Source organism: Sinohyriopsis cumingii, chromosome 6 (assembly GCF_028554795.1).
Source record: "Sinohyriopsis cumingii isolate HCF-2022 chromosome 6, ASM2855479v2, whole genome shotgun sequence".
Classification (NCBI taxonomy): domain Eukaryota; kingdom Metazoa; phylum Mollusca; class Bivalvia; order Unionida; family Unionidae; genus Sinohyriopsis; species Sinohyriopsis cumingii.
Genome location: NC_142966.1, coordinates 71,436,180 through 71,455,999, shown reverse-complemented (window position 1 = coordinate 71,455,999; position 19,820 = coordinate 71,436,180). Strand labels below are relative to the sequence as shown.

General features: G+C 36.8%; 1 protein-coding gene across 2 annotated transcripts in view; it reads right to left on the bottom strand.

Annotated features, from left to right (window-relative positions):
- LOC149797178 (uncharacterized) overlaps positions 1–17,826 on the bottom strand; it is a 44,620-nt gene extending 26,794 nt beyond the window's left edge. For both annotated transcript variants that reach the window (XM_089961862.1, XM_089961863.1), the window contains exons 1-4: positions 17,733–17,826; positions 10,860–10,927; positions 5,269–5,356; positions 123–779 (exon numbers count right to left, since the gene is read on the bottom strand). In XM_089961862.1, coding sequence (XP_089817988.1) covers positions 123–779; positions 5,269–5,356; positions 10,860–10,916 — 802 coding nt within the window. In that variant the 5' untranslated portion in view covers positions 10,917–10,927; positions 17,733–17,826. The remainder of the gene's footprint in view (positions 1–122; positions 780–5,268; positions 5,357–10,859; positions 10,928–17,732) is intronic.
- Between the last annotated feature and the right edge of the window lie 1,994 nt (positions 17,827–19,820).

Genomic DNA, 19,820 nt, shown 5'->3' with positions numbered 1-19,820 from the left:
TTTCAACTGATGATCAAAATGCATAGCAAAGTTTAACCCTCACTTACTTCCCATGAATAATCTACACAGATAAGTTTGTAACATAAAATGAGATTAAAAAAAGCTATTGTCAAGGTAATAACCTTGAGTCATGTGTCCATCCCTGCACTCAGGCTCAGGGTACTTGCTGGATGGTGCAATGTACATACTTCCTGGGTCAGATATCCTGTGGGACCTGGGAGGCATTCCTTTTGGTGGACATTGTGCAAGCTGCTTTGAGTAATCTTGGTATTGGGAACTTTTAATGTTTAGTCCCATCCTTGAACCAGACTGACTTGTACCAATGCTTGTTGCTGATGAGTATGGTATATTCATTCGATTTTTAATCATACTATTTGGTGGGTTCGTATTTCCCATCATACTGTTTGGACCATTCATTCCTCCGATCATGTTTCTTGATTGGCCTCTAATTTTACCAATCATGTTTTTGGACTGTGATGAGTCATTTCCCATCATGCTGTTTGATCCTCCACTCACATTTCCCATCATTCCTTCTTGTGGGCCCAAACTGTCTGGCATCATGTAGGGCCTGTCTGCGTCACCAAACTCCATGGCATCTGGGTTCATCATGGGGACATATGAGCCTTTTATCTGGTCTGGTATCATCCCTGGTCCCATACAGCCCGAGAAAGGATCATTTGGCACACACTCATTTGTGACCATGTGTGAGTATCCAGTCACACCCTGTTGGCTGGTAGAGGTGCTGGGAGTGCAGAATGCACTGCCAGACCCTTGAGAACCTGTTAAATGAAAAATATTGTTTTAGATTCATTACACTGTCTTTGTAGAGACTATTTCATTAACTTCTTTATAACAAGGATCAACACTATTGGTTGCTGGGGCAAGTTAATCTGAGTTCAGGGCAAGTGTAAACAAAACTTACCTAAACAGGCTGGTACTTTTAGGTGTTACTGATGAGGATAATCAGCTGGAAATTTTGTAACAATTGTAGCTAAAATAACTTTTTATGTACCCTCATTACTAAAATTACCCAAATTTTTAAAAAAATATCCTGGTCTTTACACGTGAAAATAATGTCAATCTGCAATGCCTCATGTTGTCCAATTTGATCCTTTCCAATCTAATTTTGCTTGCATATCAAATGTATGATGTGATAAATGTAAGTATCAAAGATATTTACAACCAGTATTGCAACAGTACTCCAAAGGCAGGAGACACCATGTACTCCTCTCTCTAAATCTGGGAATATGCACCATTTTAGAGAAACCAATGAAAATAACAGTACATAATGCCCTTTTCTATCATATTTTCCTTAAACAATTGCATTATTACAATAAAAATGTTATCATGTACTCAAATAACCCATATAAATATTATCTATTCAAACTGATGAGATGCACCAAGGAATTTTCCATTCTGGATCTAGGTTTCTCATTTAGCTTTATTGTACACTCAAATTATCTATCAGCATTTATTATACATTTTCCAAATACTTTTCCATCCAAACTGACAAAACATTAAACAAAATCCTGTAATAGCATGAATTAGTCTCTTTTGACAACCCAAAAATAAATTAAATCTTCACTGCAGAGGTGACTTTACTCTCAAAATATGTTACACTAATGATTGTCAACATTTTACACTGCAACTCAGCTGACTATCACAAATTTAAATATTTTCATTGAGACAGATTGTTTTAAAGTATTCATTCATTATCACCTTAACAGGCATATCACCTTAATTTTGGAACTTTGGACACAAAAGAGACGGGTAGGTATACACTAAAGAAAAGTTGCAGGCATATTTTTCAATCCAGAAAGGTGCACATGGTCCACATTTGGGGGACATAGGACAAAACTTGTGGGAAATCTGAAAACCCATGCTCAATGTTCAAGAATGTTTACAACATTAACTATTTAAAGGATACATTTAAATTAGGACGTGTAATCAAAACAAGCAGATTCTTCCATTTTAGCAATTAAATACCCTAATTATTCTGTCAAACATAAAGTAACACTTAATGACATTATTTAAAACTAATGAAAGACACAATTACATGATTTTAATTTTTTCTTAGTTTTCACTATTAAGAGAAAAGGACACAGTTCACATGTCAGGAAAAATTAATAACATGACAGAAAAGATGAATACAGAAATTATGAAACAAATAAGCAGTTAAAGAGAGTTCCAATAAAATTTGAGAACACATATGGCTTCATTTTAGTGATGGGCAAGTAATTAATCGGTCAGATCAGGTAGAGTTGCTCAAAGGGACCAGTGTTACTGATTGAAAAGAATTTCCAAGAATCGTTGTTTTCTGTCCTTATATTCCTTTTAAATTCTGAGAACTGAAACTTGGCGCCCCGAGTGGCCGAGTGGTCTAAAGCGCTCTCTGTTATGGATCACTGCCATCTCACCTCTGTCTGCATAGGCTCGAGTCTCGGATTTGGCCAATGTGGGTATGTGAGAAACCTTGCCAGTAGCTTCTCGTGGGTCGGTGGTTCTTTCCAGGGATTTCCCGGGTTCTTCCTCCACCATTAATACTGGCCGCCATGTATAGCCTATCATGTGCTGAAAAATGGCTTTAAACCCTACAACAACAACAAGAAGAAGAACTGAAACCATCTTATATATTACTTGAGAACTTCCAATATACCAAATTCGAAATATTTTCTTTTATAATGAAGTCCACAAGATACCATTTAGGACAGTACAGAATTTTTTTATCTCAATTTCTTGGCTGATGAAAAGCCGAAGAGTGTTTAATAAAAAGCAGGGAAAAACACAGGGTGCCAAGTAATAGAATACGCCCCTGCATGAATAACTCACGCACAACAGAGTAAACAAAATATAAGAGAGGGACCTATAAAACAGAAAGGGTATGTTATCCCTGCTGTGCACTGACAACAAGAAGATGGGGATTCTGTTTAATGGTTGTTATTGTTGTTGAGTGCTTAACATCATTTGTCAGCACATTAGCCTATGTATGGCAGCTAGTATAACTGGAGGAGGAAGATCTTGGGTAAACTCCAGTGAAAACCACTAACCCAGATGAAAGAGGGGAGGGCTTGTAAATTCTTCCCTGGGTGCCCCCAACTTTGATTTGGGCTGTGTGGCTTTAAGGAAATGTGCCAACTTACCCTGTGGCCAATCATGATGATTTTGATAGGCCAGTTTGGCTGGGCCAGGAGTGGATGTGAGGGGCTGGTGCTGGTGGACTCACATCCTGAGAAGACTGAGAGGGAATGAGCCTTGCAAAGGGAGTTTCTGCCTCAAAGGCAGCAGTCCTCAGTCAGACCTTGGATGTGTCCAGAACAACATCCATGTGAAAGTGGAAGCGCCATTGAGCCATGGACAAGGATAATGCATGCATAAGTCTTTGCAGTTGCTTCCAAAAAACAACAAGAGGCAACTGGCAACAGAGATTCCTCCTTCATCACATTGAACGAGGCTGCTGAAAAGATGTCAGCATGCTAGACTACAGTTACTACTAATCTAGCGTTTTGTTCTAAAGTTTCCACAGCTTAAGCTGGATGGTTTTCCCAAGTCCCCATGAAAAGATATTCAGGGTGGCTACTGTGGCAGCCATATTGGATGAACAAGCATCACCCTTTTTCACTTAGGACAACTAGACAGCTTAAAAAGACTTCTGATGAAAACATCATGGCAATATTGCTTATCATTCAGAGAGTAGCTATAATAACATTGCCCATTTGGGGCATCAGATTGAAAGTATTTTCATTTGGCACCAACTAGTTTCTAATGGATTATCTTATGTTCATATAACGACCCATTTAGGAGGAGTATCAATTCAGGACGAGTAGCAATAAATAGATCTTGATTTTCAAGATGGTTGCTGTGGTGGCAATATTGTACATCAAACAGGCGCCATTTTCATTTAGGACCAACATTATAAAAAGTCTGCTAACGAAAATCTCACGTCAATGAGAAGGAGTTGGGATAAGATTTTCAAGATGGCTGCTCTTGTGGCCATAGTGGCCGTAGTCAGATCAGTACCAATTTCATTTACGACCAACAGGACATCATAATACATCTTTTGTGAAAATCCCATGGTGATATGAAAATCCATTTATGAGTTTATGAGAAGCGATTTAAAAAATTAAAAGATGGCCTCTGTGGCAGTCATTCTATCCATGTCAGTTGACAAAATGTTTGTCAAGTTGGCCGCTATGAATACCATATTTCAATTAGGACAAAACAGACAACATAAGTCATTTAGCTGAAGCCCCATATTGATGTGATTTTCAACATAACTGCTGTGATGGCCATATTGGATGTTCACAATGCCATATTTTCATTTAGGACCAAGACCATGTGATGAAAACATTAATGGCAAACCACCATTTTTTTTAGTAGGAGTTGTGATAACAAATTTGTGCTAACTGGTGGATAGACACTGAATGGTGGACAGCAAACCATCGCAAGAGTTCTTCTGGTGAATGACTAGCAGAGCTAACTAGTACTTTAGACTCTTTAGATTCACTTTCAATAAATGTTTAACACGTGTCGTATTCATGTTGTATTTTATCTCCATCATTTGCTACATGTATTGTACTTGAGTGAAACATCAAGCAAAATATTTTATATGTAAATCATCACTGGTATTGTTCATAAACTGCATTAGTAAGTGTCATCTAACCTATCATATTATGTATTACATATCTATGTCACACTGTCCCTTCTGTACTGAACACTGCATAGAACACTGTGATATTATTAGGATTGTTATTTAATTTTTATTTTTAACTTGATCAAGACAGATACATTGCTATGGTAACCTGATAAAAATATATCAAGTCTCCTTGGTGATCTCTCACTTCTCCATGTTCTGCTCAGTGGGAGAAATGGTTTCTCCTTCCTGTGGGAGCCTAATTCTCTGCCTATGTTCCAACAGAGATTTATTTTATATTTTTTTGTTCATGCTGAAGCCAAAATTACATACAGCCAAACAATGTAGAACTGCTCGCATTCAGAAAAATCTTTAACGTAGCTTTAACAATTTTTCAGTAACATTGCTACAATGTCTGCAGTGTGACAGTTTATAGTGATGCCTAGCACTGGGGCATCATATCGCAGACAAGTAGCATGATGTCTCACCCAGTCACATTATCCTGACACCAGGCCGACCAGTCCTAACACTAACCTCCTAATGCTGAGCGCCAAGCGAAAAGGAGAAGATGATTCCTATATACCCCTGCCACTTAAATTAGTACAAATTAGTCAATTTACCATTGAAAAAATACATACATAGCTCACTGTAAAACTCTGTGACCTCTATAGCACGGTCTGGAATTCCATCAGTATTCCTTCTAAAGCCAGAGGCTATCTGATGATTCTGCAAAATATAAAAGAGTCATGCTAGTAAGGATTTACTTGAAAATTACTGTGGTATGTGTACAGGGATCAAACAATCAATTGGCCAGAAATCTGGGGCAAATTTAATATGCACAACAATATGAGTCATGACACAGATTCATAGCTTAGACAGACAACTAGCAATTAACTTTTGAAAACCAGACCTTCTTGACTCTGGGGGTCAAGTCAAGGTAAATGCTTGCATTTGTAAGCTTAACTGAATAATAAATTTTGACCATTGTTAAGTTGATAGTCAGCACTCAGTCATTGATTTAAAGGTCAAATTTAAGGTTTTGACTTGGTTTTCATCTCTGATGGCATTGGAAAATGCCAGCACAAACTAGGATAATTTTTCATTAAATTCAGTTTGTGAATATATAAAATGAAATTCCTTGAATAATACAATTTCAGCAGGGTCCACACATGGCAAACTGTTTTCCATGATAGGACCTCTTGCACTCTTGCCAGAATAGGTGGAAGTTGTGGAAAATTGGGATAATGTGTTAAAACTGATGATTAAAACAGATATTTTACCAAACCTTTGAGCAAAATAGCATAAAAAGATGCTCCATTACAGAATGAGACAAGACCTATGGTAGAATTCCACCAACAGATGACTCACTATAGCTATAACTCACTTTGATAAGTGTGTGACTTACCTCTTTAAAGAATACCCTTCCCCCACTCTGACCTCGAGGGAACAGAAGTTTCTAACAATGGTCTGTATCTTCCCTTACCATCAAGAAGTGGTTCCATTGATGGAAGCATGTCTTGCTCACTCTCCGCACCCTTAAGATTTATGGCTTGTACACTGTCAGAAGAGCCACACTTAACAAAACACCATTCAAGGGTGTATGCAGATAGAATATAATATCCCACTCAGGCTAAATTCACACACCTAATGGTGTCAAGAACAGTGACAGATTCATAGCTACTGATCGAAATCCACACACTTAATGGTATCAAGAACAGTGACAGATTTAGCTACTGGACTAAATTCACACTTAATGGTATCACAAACAGTGACAGATTAATAGCTACTGGACTAAATCCACACACTTAACGGTATCAAGAACAGTGACAGATTTAGCTATTGGACTAAATCCACACACTTAATGGTATCAAGAACAGTGACAGATTTGGCTACTGGACTAAGTCCACACACTTAACGGTATCAAGAACAGTGACAGATTTAGCTACTGGACTAAATCCAAACACCTAACAGTATCAAGAACAGTGACAGATTTAGCTACTGGACAGCTGCTTTAGAGCCACTCATCCAATTTGAAAAGAATGTCTCACACCAGTTCCTTAGTTATTCATTCTGAAAGCCTGATTTATCCCTGCGTCACAGCAGAAAGCCAGTTTTACGTTGCTGAACTGAGCATTTGTGTGTACCCTGCAGTTGTCGACTATCAGTAAAATGTTGATATTTCCTCTTCAGCTTACTGTTTACTGTTGCAAGCCAGTTATGGAAGATGTCAAGATGTCAGACATCTTCCATGACTTGCTGTTGATCCAACATAAGCAACACAAGATATCTTAAACTGTTACATGTTTTTATTTTAAATAAGGGGTTCAGTTTTCTATATTGCACTATATGCAAGCAATCATGTAAGCCTTTTCTTCATTTTTATCCCCTCCTTTACAAACATCATCTTTCTGCACTAGTGACCTGTTGGGCAATCCTCTGTAGAAGAATCCCGTTTCATCAGCATTAAAAATATCTTATAGGTTATACCCTTTATTGATGGACGGTAGCATGTTTCTACCAGTCATTAACTGTTATTAAACTGACATCAGCTGATTCTCCACTGAATACACTAGCTGTAATGATTTATATATTTCTAAGTGTGTGTTACATTCTTTTTGATAACAAAAACAGCACAAGTCACTTCAAAACAAACCATTTTTTCCCCTTGTATAAAATAGTTTTTTTAAGCTAAAGAGCTATAAAAGGTTATGTGCCCAACTAAGTGGCAGTTAGTGACCTCCCCTTGATACAGGAATTATTGCCAAATCCTGTTAAGTTCTTAAGTTAGATTGGAGTAGACCACACACTATCTAGATGGATGACACTGTTAACAGGCTGGGAGGGGTATGTATTATGATTAGGGAAGTATTACTGAGCATATTTACTAAGGTAGAAAAAGTTGGTTAATTTCATCAAATGCATTACCCAATTCTAATACCTTAGGAGAAAAGGTAAGAAGTGGAGGGAGCTACTTCTCATTACCCCTGATAGACAAAATCTGGTTCCCTAAGTCCTAGCTGGAGAATGATGTCCATATGGCTGGAGCTGGCTTTCAAATGGAAAAATTTGCCTCCTACAAATCAGCTAATTCATGAAGCCATGTCCTTATGAAGCTGTTGAACAATTGGGGAAAGGTAACATTGTTGCACATGATGGCTGTTGGTCCCACATGATCTTTTAGGATCAAAGATCTGAGATAAAGGCTTCAGAAGTGACGTATTCTGATCTCCATCCCATTGCATGGATATTAACAGTTAGAGAACAGTTTTTCTTAAATGCAATCTTTGTGGTGACTGCCCTATCTTTTTAAGCTGAGATGTGAAGCATTTAATTCATTCAGTCTGGGAATATTTTCTGTTATATGTGAAATAAATAACTCACTTTATCAAAGGATAATAGTGTCTTTTCTGATATGTCATCCTTTCCTCTGTGAGATGTAATAAGAGATGTGATCTCCTTGACACAACAGCCTGGTTCTTCTTAAGTACCATGTGCTTGAGAGCTTGCACTGGGTAATGTAGACCACCTTGAGATGAAGTGTCTAGAGTAGACAGGAATTCATTACAAACGTTTTAATTTCCATGAACTGGGGGCCTGTTCTTGGCAGGGAAAGTGGGGCCTTCCTAAGCAGTATTAACCCATCCTGTTTGAAGTACACGTAGTTCATGTCCATTGATAGTGCATATATTTTGCAGATTCTGCCTGCCATTTACTTACGCAGTGATAAGAAGGTCTTATTTGAGAGATGAATTAATGAAGCTACTGAAATATTGTCTTGTTCTGCCAGATTAGTACCCATGATAAATATACTCCACTTTAGGTACAGAGCTAACATCATCTTGTGTATTTAATCTAAACTTGACAAAAGATGGAAGAGGTCTTTGTTTTATCTGATATCCTTTCTTCCATGATGACAGGATGCAAGTAAATATGGAACAGTCCGCAACATTGTCTGGAAACATGGCAGGTAAAGTCGAATTAGCTCACATTATCAAGATGCTTGCTAGCATAACTAAAAGCCTGTCAAGACCTTTTACCTTAAAATCACTGTCAGACAGCTGACCACCAACAAGATCACAGAAATACAACTAAATACCAAGTCTGGTCAAAATCCACCTACACATACATGTATGTCACCATGTACATAAGACCAATAAAAATGCAATAAATGACCTTTGACCTGATCACATCAAAATTTGCTATTTTCATATAAAAAGCAATTTTGTCTATACTATGTGGCTCAAGGATTTAGTAAAACAGCTGTTTTAATCAACAGTTTTAAAAATACAATTCTATCCACTCTATACTAACTTCTCCCCCATTTCCAGTACCTCCACCTATTATGGCAAGAGAAAGATCACTTCACTTGAAAGGTCTACAATTGAGGAATTGTATTTTATTTATCCACAAACTGAGTTTAATAAAAACATATGTATACTTGTTTGTGTTGGTATTCCCCAAAGCCAAAGATAAAAACCAAGAAAAGACCATTGACTTTCAAATCAGATTGCTGACTGTCAACCTGCTAAAAAACAACATTGAAACATAAATGGTAAACATTTACCGGCATTTGTAGACATCCCTGTGTTGATAAGCTCAGTGAAGTACATAAATGCAAGCATCAACTCTGACTTGACCACATAATGAAGCAGGTTTGGTTTACAAAACTTGTTCACAATAGTTTCATCAAGGTCCATAATGTGGAACTCAAGTTACCTTGTATCATATTATCTTTGGTTTTTTCAGTCACAATGACATTGACCTTAGAATTTTGACTCCAGAAATCAACATTTTTCTTTACTAGTCCAAATCTTGCCATTAGGTACGTGTTCGAGAAACAAAGTTATTATGCCAAATGACAAAATAACAGATACAGATTAAAGCTAAAAGATTTGTAAAGTTCACAAAACCCTTAATTACCTATAGTACAGTTGCAGTTCCAAATGGCATAGAGTTTAAAAGTTTCTTGGCTACTCTTCCAACTTGGCAGTCTTTGGGTTAACATCAACATTAATTTTTTTCATGTGGAGATGGCTATCATCTCTCCTGCCATGACACATACTTAAATAAACACATTATGTTCAAGAAATGTTAGTGTTGCCTTTCCTGCTTCCCCTCCCAAATATTCTGAATATTTCTTTATAATCCATATGTGCTGATTATTTAACTTTTAAGAGGTTTATTGTATTTTTCATCTTCAATGTGTTTTATTCAGTGGACATCAGTTTTAGAAAATGCTATGTAAGGAACAGCTTAACAATTATGGTGTGTTGCATGAATAAAAAAGACAACATAAAGTGCCTGATGAAATTCACTGAATAATAATGAAACCCAGATGTGGATGAAACACAGAAAAACCATTTATCCGGATTTGATCGCAATGGTAATATTTTCATAATTTGTGCTATTATTCCCTAAGTCCATAAATGAAGGATCATTTCTGTATGACTAACACTTTAATCATAAGGGCAGCATGTCTGTAGACAGACAGACAGATAAACAATGTCACAGCATGATATACTACATCATGTGGTGGGCATACTGATTCATACATGATGCTATAACTTCCCAGGACTTCACAGGAGAAACCATTCTATCCAACAAACTACTGGTTTAAGAACCAGGAATTTCCAGAAAACTACAGGGCTTTGGTTTTGGAAGGCTGAGAATTCCCATGACTCATTTATTCTCTTGGCCTCTGTTGTTCCAATATCATCCTGGTCTGTCCTGGTACTAGAGACTTGTCCTGGTTCTGGAGACTCGTCTTGGTACTGGAGTCTTGTCTTGGTAGTGGTGACTTGTCTTGGTACTGGAGTCTTGACCTGGTTCTGGAGTATTGTCTTGGTACTAGAGACAAGTACATCTCAAGACAATCCCTGTGGTACCTTTCTACTACGCAGACACAATTCCAGGGCCTTATTAGCTTACCTCAATATCCTCTTGACAGATCCCTGTGGTACCTTTCTACTACACAGACACAATGACAGGGCTTTATTAGCTTACCTCAATATCCTCCTGACAGATCCCTGTGGTACCTTTCTACTATACAGACACAATTCCAGGGCTGTATTAGCTTACCTCAATATTCACTTGACAGATCCCTGTGGTACCTTTCTACTAAACAGACACAATTCCAGGGCCTTATTAGCTTACCTCAATATCCTCTTGACAGATCCCTGTGGTACCTTTCTACTACACAGATACAATGACAGGGCATTATTAGCTTTACCTCAATATCCTCTTGACAGTCATCCAGCTCATATGAGAATCCCATGTTATCAGCCATGGTTCTACTAGCTTCAAGTCCAGTAAAAACAGAAAAGAAAACGTTTAATACAAAATATTACAAACTGTGAGAAAATTATGAAATTTACAAGAAGGATTTTTCCATATTCATCAAATAAAACTCAAATAAAATTGAACTGATACTTACCAACCACGACAATATGGAAATTATTCAATGCAACTCAAGGTTTAGAGGATTCTCTCTGGAAATTTTGGAAGAATATCCGACTAAAATTTATACAATATTCTACTGTAAAATATTGGTTTGCCAGTACCCATCTGACATAATGTCCACACAAGACATTTTCAGATTATCATTTCAGGAAACATTCATCTGATAAGGTCAGTTAACTGTATCAGTCTCAGATGTGAGGAATGAGTAAATGACACTGGACATGAGACACTGGTATATTTACATTTACAATAAAAAACAACATAATATCAAACACCTAGATGGTGAATATATTTAGGCAAATATCCAACATTTTCACATTATGTTCTACCTCAATTTAAATTCCAAAGTCTAACCATGACTAATTCATACTGAAAGACAAAATGTTTTGCTGGGATAGAATTTTTTTTAAAATCCGGATTTGTTCCTGGGCAAGCAGCTTTGAAAAACTGCTTGCCTGGCAGTTTTTTTTGGCTCACAGTCCAGTAAATTATTTCAATGCCATCCAATATTGCTGTGAACAAAACTATTCAGCAATTTTTGTCATATATATACAATACTTGAGTTGACCATCAGTCTTGATAAAAGAAAGTGTCACACATTTTTACTCACTTATTTAATCTATCGGAGATTGGCATATAAACAATAATAAAACAACTTCCTTTTCCTTTATAGCATCTTGTAATTCAAAAAATCTTCCCCCAACTGATAATGGTACACCAGGGTGCCATTAGAAGTACATGGCAATATCGGTATACTGATTTAAAATGGACTTTTTTCCCAGTGGTATGTGCTAAAGTACATTTTCACTATACTTCTAATCAGTAGTTTTCACCAGTAAGGAATGTATGGAAATTCTGGAGTAATCCTATTACAAATTTAGCGATATTAACAGTATATTCTCTTTTCATGTGTGTGTGGCATTTGGATTTTTTAACGTAGCTTCAAAAAAAGTCCATCCTATCATTACAATGTCTGCAGAGTGGCAGTTTATAGTGATGTCTAGCACTGGGGCATCATACTGCAGACATGTAGCATGATGTCCCACCCAGTCACATTATACTGATGCCAGGCCGACCAGTCCTAACACTAACCTTGTAATGCTGAGCGCCAAGTAAGGCAGCTGTTAGTACCATTTTTATAAGTCTTTGGTTTGACTTGGCCTGGGATCGAACCCACAATTTCTTTTCATGACAAATACTTGTAATTAAAACAAAATTAATTTTTTTACAGAACGGTTGAATTTGTCAGAAATTAATTTAAGATATTACTAATTATATCCATGATTCTTCAGTTACATGTTGGCCACGTGTGCTGACATTTTGGCCGAAATGGATGAAGCAAAGATATTCATGCCAAATCCAGCATTTGGAAAAGATTTGGATTATAGAATTAACAAGTCATTAATTTTAGTTACTAAGTACTAGTGTGTGTTATTTTGTGTTGTGCAAAAAACATGTTTACCTTTTTAAGACTGCAAATCATCCTAAGATTTAAAATGACAAACATAACTTCTGGACCAACCTGTTTAAAAAAAAACAGGATAGACCATCCCATGGAGATGTTATTTTAATAAATAAAAAGCAGTACTGTATCTATGTAATTCGGGAAATTTTAACAATGGTATCAGTGACTTTCATAATATAAATTTCTTGCTGATCAGTGGAAGAATGCCAACAATAACATGCAGTAAATTTGCATACCACAGTTTTAAGGATTTTAATTTTAATGCCAACCTATGGTCTACACCTTTTCATGTATGCCTTATATTTGAAGATCCAAGTAATGTCTATTGGTCCTTTAAGCAACTCCTCACCAATGTGACCGATGACCATACTTTAGTCTAATCTTAAACAAACAAGACAAAGAAAGCCCTCAGCTCCCTTTATCAATGGCAACCTTAGAAAAGCAACACACAGAAAAGATCAACTACTCATAAATACCAGAGATCTAATACACCGGAAAAATGAAACAACTACAATGAAATTCAGCAACTAAACTCAAGTGATGAAGTCATACAAGTCTGTTTTAAAAACTGCTCAGGCATAACAAAAAGTAAGGATTCCTCATGCACCATTAGGCCCTTTCCAATAAACAATGTGTTTTATCACAGAACTAAATTATATTCCAGCAAATTGATGAGATTATCTCTAGTCAGACCTGTGTAGAAGAGGTCTTTAATGATTAATGTTGCAAAAGTTGCTTTCTCAAGTGTTTTTTTCACACAATAAATTTCAGAAATCTTGGTAGATGGAGTTTTTTTTATGAAGCACACCAGCAGAAAAAGGGGAAACAAAGATAAAGGGGTGGGGTGGGCAGTTATTCTTTGCACATACTGCAAAAGAACACATCGACATACATCTGACTAGGATTCACTTGGAGAATCCAGCAGAGAAGTAATTTGAACACCAGGACCATCCAGTCCCTAGTGAGTGTAGTGATGAACACTAATGGCACCTGCATTACTTTCAAACCCCTTTCAACCCTATTGAATTTATAGTCGAATTATAGCTATTTCAACATTGTGTGACAATATTAAAAACGGGAAAGTTTGGGCAAGTGGAAATTGTGCGTCTGGGCTTGTGGAACTTCAGTCAGGGATTGTGTGTCTAAAAGAAAATTTATTTGAGCACTGAACCATGAGACATACAATGAACACCCAAGCACACAGGCTGTCTAAAATGAACTTAAATATGCCTAACAAGTTTATTTCTCTCCCATCACTGAAGATTCTACAGCTAAACCATATCAAATAACAGTATTAGAAAGGCTACTGAGATGGATCTTAATTCATCAAAATGGTTTAACTGGGAATTCAATCGCTGACTGGACCTAAAACCAAACTCGTTAACTACAGCTGTGACAGAAACATTTACACAACAGGACTCAAGGTAGCCCAGTTGGTCCAGATATATTAGAGAAAAAAATCCAGTTGATGAACATAATATCATCCTGTCAGTATTCTCCCAACTGAAACTTCTTAAACAAGTTAGCTATGATCATATCACTAATTACTTTGAAAATATAGAATTTCTACTCTTGGAAAGGTTTCAGATGTTGCACAACGTGACTGTGACTAAGAGAAGACTTGTGCCTAGCCCTAGACCAAAACAAATATACTGCAGCTATTTTTATGGATTTATCAAATGCATTAGACTGTTTATCCCACAAACTCCTTCAGAGACTGGCAGCATATGGACTTTCTGATTTAGCAGCAAATACTATGACAGATTACCTCTCCAACAGAAGACAATGTGTCAAAATAAGAAACTCAACTAACAGTAGTTCATAGGCAAATATCTATAAAGGGGTACCCCAGCAATCAATTCTTGGTCCCATACTTTTTGATATCCTTATTAATGACATCTTTTTCATAAATGAATCTCATTTATACAACTATGCTGATGACAACACACTCTCCTATGCTCACCATAACTTTAATGAGAAATCTATACACTATTAATTAGAGTCACTGTATTTGGATGCTTTCAACAATGTATTTCAATGTTTGTTGTCTTCTATCTCATTAGTCCTACAATGTAAGATGTCTACCCTGATATTTATATTGTTTGGGTCAACCAAAGCAACATAAATATCAGGGCTGACATATCAGATTGCAACTTTGTAAGATTAATACCTCATCACTTTAACTTCTGATACAACCAGAATTAGAATTAACAGTGATCCCTCACTTGCATATCTACTGTACTGTTGGTGACCCAGTAAAGAAAATTATTATCAAATAAGTGTTGATTATCACAGGAGACTGATGTTTCATCATTACAGTACAACGAAATCTATGACGACATGAAATCACACTATCTGTAATACAATTTATAAACAATAGATTATCTGTAGGCCTAGTATAAATAGCCATAGTACACAGATAATGTGAGCTCGTGGTGTCGTCTCTATAAAGAATAATAATGAGGACTTTGTATAGTGCCTGATCTTTAGAAGCTCTAAGTGCTTTACAACATTAAACTTCACCTAAAAAGTGAAAAAAACATAATGATATGACTGCAAAAAACAAACAACATGAAATTAGGAAACATGAAACATGCTGAAAATATCTAAGGTAAAGAAACATTACTTGGTCTTTAAGTCTGTTCTTGAAGTCGAAATAGGTGGGCAATTCATTCCACGTAATGCTAGGCCCTGGTATGCAAAAGGATATCATTTTCATAGTGGGACTAATGAGAACATGAGTGTCAGAAGAGGAGTGTATCTTACTGGTGTGTACACATGGGTGAGGTTGGATAGGTATGTTGGATTGAAGCCCGTTAGTGAAACATAGCACAGAGAACAAATTTTGTGTTTGATTCTGGATCAAATGAACAGCCAGTGTAGGGTACAGAGCAGGGGGTTGGTGTGCTCTGATCATGGTACTCTAAGGATGATCCGAGCAGCTATGTTTTGAACTTAATGAAGTTTCTGGAGTAGATATTGAGATAAACCAGATATAATTGAGTTACAACAGTTCAGTCTTGAAAGTACTAAGGAACACACAAGTGTTTTAGTGGCATAAACTGAGAGATAATTGCGAATGGAGCTGATGTGTGTCTCAGCTCAAGATATGCAGCCTTGCATATGTTCATGACATGTTGGTGCAATGAGAGAGTACTGTTGAGAGTAACACCTAGGTTTAATACTGACTGCTGGTGTTGCTGGCATTTATTGTTTGAGGTAAAGGATGTGAATGAGAAAGTCTGTGTTAATATCAGAATGGCTCGTTTCACCATCATTCAGTGTATCCCCTTGGGGTGCAAGACTGAAAGTCAAAAATCACCATGATGTCAAAATTGGGGTCAGACTGAGTAGAAAACAAACTTTAGTATCAAAACTGGGGGTCAAATTAAAAATCTGGGGGTCTCTGAAGCACAAATGAGGGTAAAGGGAAACACCGATTCATTAGTGCAGCCTGCTACATGTCATACATAATTTCATATTGGAAATGCACCTCTCAACACCTTGGATGGTAGCATCAACTTCAGTTGGGTGGCAAGATTTGTATATTTGGGTGTCATCTGAGTGTACAATTAGTGAGACACTGGATGATGATCTATGACACTTGAGAGCGGCTGAATGGATAGAATGAAGAGAACAGGTCCAAGAACAGACCCCTCTAAAACATCACAACACAGATCAACTGGGCTGGAGTTTATTGCAATTACTGACAAAATTTATAGGACTTGAACCACAGTAAGGCTTTATCATGAATGCCAAATACATGCTGGAGATAGTGAAGCAATATATCATGGTCTATTGTGACAAATGCTGCGGACAAATCAAGGAGGGTGAGGACTGTAATCTTTCTGCTATTCAAAGCAAAGGGAATGTCATTAGCTACTTTAGAAGACTAGTTTCAGTACTGCGGCAAGCGTTAATTGTACATGGCTAAAAAGACTGTTTGAATTCAGATGATATATAAGTTGGGATAGAACAACTTTTTCCAAAGATTTTTTTACATGAATGTGAGATTAGAAACTGGGTGGTAGTTCTTTAAATTGTCATGGTCGAGTGTTGATTTCTTTGGCAGAGGCTAGTACAATGGCAGTTTTGAAAACGATGGGAATTCCCAGGATGAGAGAGGTATTTTTAAAATCAGTTAGTGAAGGCAATCTTGGAACTAAGCACTCAAGCAACTGTGATGTCAGAATCGGATCAAGTTTACATGACTTTGGTGCACTCTTGATTATGATTTCATGTACTAAAACCAAAGAGACAGATTCAAATGCTGCCAATGGTTGCTGCTGAAATTCTGTATCGCAACTGTATGGTGACGCGTCAACTGAAATTGTGTTGTCAAGCTTATCTCTAATGGTTTGCACTTTGTCATGAAAGAAATTTGCAAACAGGTCCAGAAGATCGACTAGAGAGAAATTAGCTTTTTAGTAATCTCGAAGAGCTCTTTGCAGCTGGAACTTTCCATGATCTTAGTAGTGTCGTAGGCTGATTTTGCTGAATAGACTATATTTGTGACATTCTTCTTAGCAGCTTCATATATTTGCTTATGAATAGTGAGTCTGGTGGAAAGCCAAAGCCTCTCAGCTTTATGGTGGTCTCTTTTAGCAGTGAGTGTGAAGCTGGTCCCTAACAATGTTATACCACGGAGAACACTTGACTTTATACTCTGTGCTTGGTTGCTGGGGCATGTTCATCAGGCAATGAATGCTGGCAGTTATCAAGTTGTTCTGCTGTAGGAGGTAACACAGTTGTTAGGTTTGCTTGGATGTCGTGCGTTAGTTGGGTTCTATTTATCATACGGTGGTTTCTCTTTGTAGCAAATAGAGGTGGAGAGTTAGGGACTAATACGTCAACATGGCAGATAATGCGGAGGTGATCTGATGCAAGTTCGTGGGACACCAGGTTGGACTGTATAATATCATCAGTTCTATGAAGAATTCAGCCTAAAATGTGACCACGTTTATGGGTGGGTTGGCTAACTGACTGTTTTACTTTGAAACGTGAATGGAATCTACGAGTTTTTATGTGTATGGGTTTCCAGGATTGCCAAAGTGAAAGTTGAAATAACCATAGTATAGATATATGATTTCGTCGTATTTTATTGATAAATCGCCAGACTCCTGTGCAATTATTGTTAATTAACATTATGTAACTATTAATTAATTTACGTTCTCTTACAGACACTTTGACTCTGTTCTTGGATTTATCCAATGCACTTGTTCTAATATGACGTGACGGGTACAAGCACAATTACACAAAACTGCAACTGCGGGTACAGGCTGATTCGGACCGTGCTCGATGCGGTCCAGATTTATTTTCTTAGTTGGATCAAATTATGAGCTGATTTGGACCATACCACAGGCTGACCTGGATGGTAATACCTGCTGATTCGGATAATACGAAATAATAAATTTCATCGCAAACTGTAATCATTTACATTTATTTCTAATCTATTTTTCAATATTTGCCACGTACTTTGAGCAGTTCGGAAATAAAACCACACTTATACAGGCTTTAGGTCAAATGGAATAATGTAGATCTGTATATCTTTTACTGTCAATTTAATAGTGAAATATTATCATATCAGCCCATTCAGATTTGTGCAAAATTGAAATTATTTATTTTCAATGAGATATAATGTATTTTCTATCATAGTAAAACGTGAAAACCGGGCCCATACAGTAGCATTTCGTGCCAAGTAACACTTGTATACTAAAACGTGAAAATGGGTTCTGTCAAATGTATAAATTAATTCAATTCAATATCATACGTCTATATTCTGCTATCTGTGGACCTAGTATTGTCATATTCCGACTTTATGATCTTAAACAAAGTAATAGAAAAAAGTGAAAACCAAGAAGTTTTGTAAAATATCGCAAATAATTTATTTCCCTACAATTCAGAGTGAACATTTAAGAACTTACAGTATTGCGAATTAAATCTCAAATAGTCCACACAGTTCTGTCACCAGTCCTACTGAATAAAGTTCTAATTAAATTGCAGCGGTGTTTGAAATAAGATCCAGCACTGAAGGCGTCTGTCGCCTATACTATACTAATGTACAAGTGGCCTGAAGTGTGCTGATGTACTAACCGTTTTCCAAATAACCACGATAATATAGTACAATTGTCCTTGTCTGAATTCACAATAATTACGAATTAATGTTTCTATTTAAGAATATTAGTTAAGAGCACATTGTATTTCAAATGAATAATATTTGAATAAATAATTTCTCGCAAATCGAATAGTGAACACGACAGTAAGACTGATTCTGTCCAAAGATGTTGAAGCAAGAATGAGTCATTTTTCAAGCAATCAAGATTATGTAAAACAAAAAATATATAAAAAAGACACAACAGATAAATCAGGATGAGGATCCAGTTCATTTCTAGAAATTTCTCAGCTGTCAACAAGATAAAGCCTGTTACTAAAGTTACAAGAAATAATGTGGTAAAATGAGGTACAAAAGGTTGTTCCATGGGGAATACCAATGTCCTACACCCAGACTCAAATAAATATGTTTACATCTATTGATAACGATCCTAATATGTAACCCACAGTTGCTGGGAAATATCAGCTATGTATTATTTGCTTAACAAAATAAAGTTAATATGAATTTGATTTTGGACAAGGTCAAATGCAAATTACAATTAAAACATAACACATAATGAGGGAAAAGAAAAAACTTAAATACAAATTAAATGTACGTACCAGTTATAATAATGAAAGTCACAACAATGAACACGGTAGTGTTGTTTCTTTTGAAAGATGAAATATATTTTACTGATCTCGGTGTAAAGAACTTTATGTTAATTTAAGCTGAGTCGATGGCTTTCTAATCTCGAGTTCCAGTCTAGGAGAACTTTCATCGGCACCATCGTTCTCTCCAGGAAATCCACCCGTAAGCTCAATCGCCCATTGCATAAGGGGTAGGTAATCCTTGCTCTCAGCTGGCACCTGTTGTACGACCTCTAATACAATCATATAAAAGTGCACTTCGGCGTTGTTGGGAAGTTTAAGGGCGAGTGCTGTGGACTGCCCATAACCGAGCTTGTCAGCCTCTACCAGAAGATATACTCTATTGTTTACATTTATTCACTCTTATATCAATGCCAGTAGTAAATGGGGATACCCTACGGACAATGGGAATTAGCATTAAAAACACCCCTGGGACACTCTACGGACAAGGGAAATTTAACATGGCAAAAAATCGTGGGAAACTCTACGGACAAGGGAATTTAACATGGCAAAAAATCGTGGGATACT